The sequence below is a fragment of the Silene latifolia genome, chromosome Y (genome assembly GCF_048544455.1).
Source record: "Silene latifolia isolate original U9 population chromosome Y, ASM4854445v1, whole genome shotgun sequence".
NCBI classification, from domain to species: domain Eukaryota; kingdom Viridiplantae; phylum Streptophyta; class Magnoliopsida; order Caryophyllales; family Caryophyllaceae; genus Silene; species Silene latifolia.
In genome coordinates this window covers 266,055,193-266,057,128 of record NC_133538.1, presented here as the reverse complement: position 1 = coordinate 266,057,128, position 1,936 = coordinate 266,055,193, and the positions used below count along the sequence as shown (strand labels likewise).

The following is a 1,936-nucleotide window of genomic DNA, read 5'->3' as shown; positions in this document are numbered from 1 at the left end:
CTCTCAATTACCTTGGCCGGGTAAGAGAGGGGTGTTACAAAGTGGTATCAGAGCTTCGATTTTGGAACCTAAACCAATGAATCAAAATGAACCTAGGTGTGTCTAATAAAAGGAACCCGTCATGAGTACAATAGGAGATCGATTTTGGATGAGTGGGCGCCCTCATATCAAAACTAGTGCCTATTGTCTCGGTTGGTCACTACGTGGGTGGTTACAAGTAGGGGTGAACGACATAGGCAATATTTAGTGATTACATGGATGATGTGGTTGTTGATAGACTTTTGCATGATATAGGCTCTCACATGTGTGTGGTAGGATACGGAAAATTGGATGAGTAGATTTACATATCATATCACATTTTGAAAGATGATTGTTTTGTATGGATTTTGCGCAAAGCGAAATCAGGTCAGGGTAGGTCTAGGCAGGCTTAACTAGTGATACTGTCGTTTGTGTACCAAAAATAAACCTAAATATACTAACGGAAACTAGTGATAAGTAGGGTCGATTCTCCACAGGGAGGCAAGATATCTGTCTAAAGGTCAGTCTATTTGAGTCACAATATGGTGGGGTTTTAATTTGATTTCTAAACTACTAAAGATTAAAGGAAAGAGAAATAAAATGAGAGCAATAAAAGTGAGAAAATACGATAGGAATGATCAAATAAGAGAAAGTATGCTAGGATTTCGGTTAATCATGGTAGTCTATCGACTCAGTTGCAAATAGCCTAGACAATCTATTGTGAGAAGGATAAGGGAAAGGTCCTTCCGTTCCACTTTCTATCCTAGATTTCCACTAACTTAACTTCCGTCCTCATTAGGATAGTCTACTGTTCATAGCAGGTCTATTTATTCCAATCGTCCGATCCAGGAGTAAAGTTAACCAGATTAATGTAATTTAGAAGCGTGCACTGAACTAAATTGATGTTACAATTAAATTGCTATGGGGACAGATTGGGAAACATATCATCCTCCTCCTGATTGGGAAACATATCATCCTCCTCCTGATTCTAATTGGAATTAGAGGAACATTTGCAAGATCAAGGATAGGTTAGCTGGTGGTTATCGGGGGTAATCACTGGCTTCTTTGGTTGCATCTACTGGTGGTTACTCTATTAGTTCAGGATATCAGTGGTTACAGGTTGTGCACCCACCTGTTCCATGGTATCAGTCTGTCTGGGATACTTGGGTTCTCCCTAAGCAAGCTTTTGTTGGTTGGCTTATTCATAGGAATGCTTTAAACACAAGATCTAAACTGTATAAGCTAGGCCTGGTTTCTACTGCTAATTGTGTCATTTGTGAGATGGGGGAGGAGACACATGATCACCTATTCAGGGACTGTGTCTATGCTTCCAAACTTTTTGCAGGGTTAGAACAGTGGCTGCAGTTGAAGATCATGGACCCGTCTGGTTCTTATTCTAAGTTGCAGATGAGGGTTTGCAGGGTAGTTAAAAGTGCAGTCTTGTATGCTATTTGGATGGAAAGGAACTCTGCTCGGTTGGAATTATCTATTTGCAGGCCTGAAAGATTGATTCAAAGGTTCGAGGGCAAGTTCATGGAAGGCTAGTGCTGAAACTTAGGAATTGTACTATGCCTAGTGATTATGGTTGGCTAAGTAGCATAAATATTAAATGTTCCTATTGTACTTAGCTTAGATGAAGGTTGGAATTTCTTGTAGAATGATTATGATGTAATCCTTTTATTATTAATACAAAGCTCACATTCTACCAAAAAAATGCTATGGGGACAGATTCTCACATGTATATTATCTAGCCTATTCGCTATATCGTCACAATCCTACCATGGATTCCCTAGTCCTAACATAGAGAGGATTAGCTACTCATGTTATTAAGGGTGTCAACAATAATAATGATAAGAATGCTAATAAAAGACATATTGAAATAATAACAATTAAGCATAAACGAGATTAGGGCAAAATT

The 1,936-nt window shown here is 38.8% G+C and overlaps 1 protein-coding gene across 1 annotated transcript; it reads left to right on the top strand.

Annotated features, from left to right (window-relative positions):
* Window positions 1-254: 254 nt before the first annotated feature.
* Window positions 255-1,563, top strand: LOC141630604 (uncharacterized). Its single transcript, XM_074443391.1, has 2 exons — window positions 255-304; window positions 1,116-1,563. Exons 1-2 carry the CDS (start codon window positions 255-257, stop codon window positions 1,561-1,563), a joined length of 498 nt encoding a protein of 165 aa, XP_074299492.1.
* Window positions 1,564-1,936: the final 373 nt, after the last annotated feature.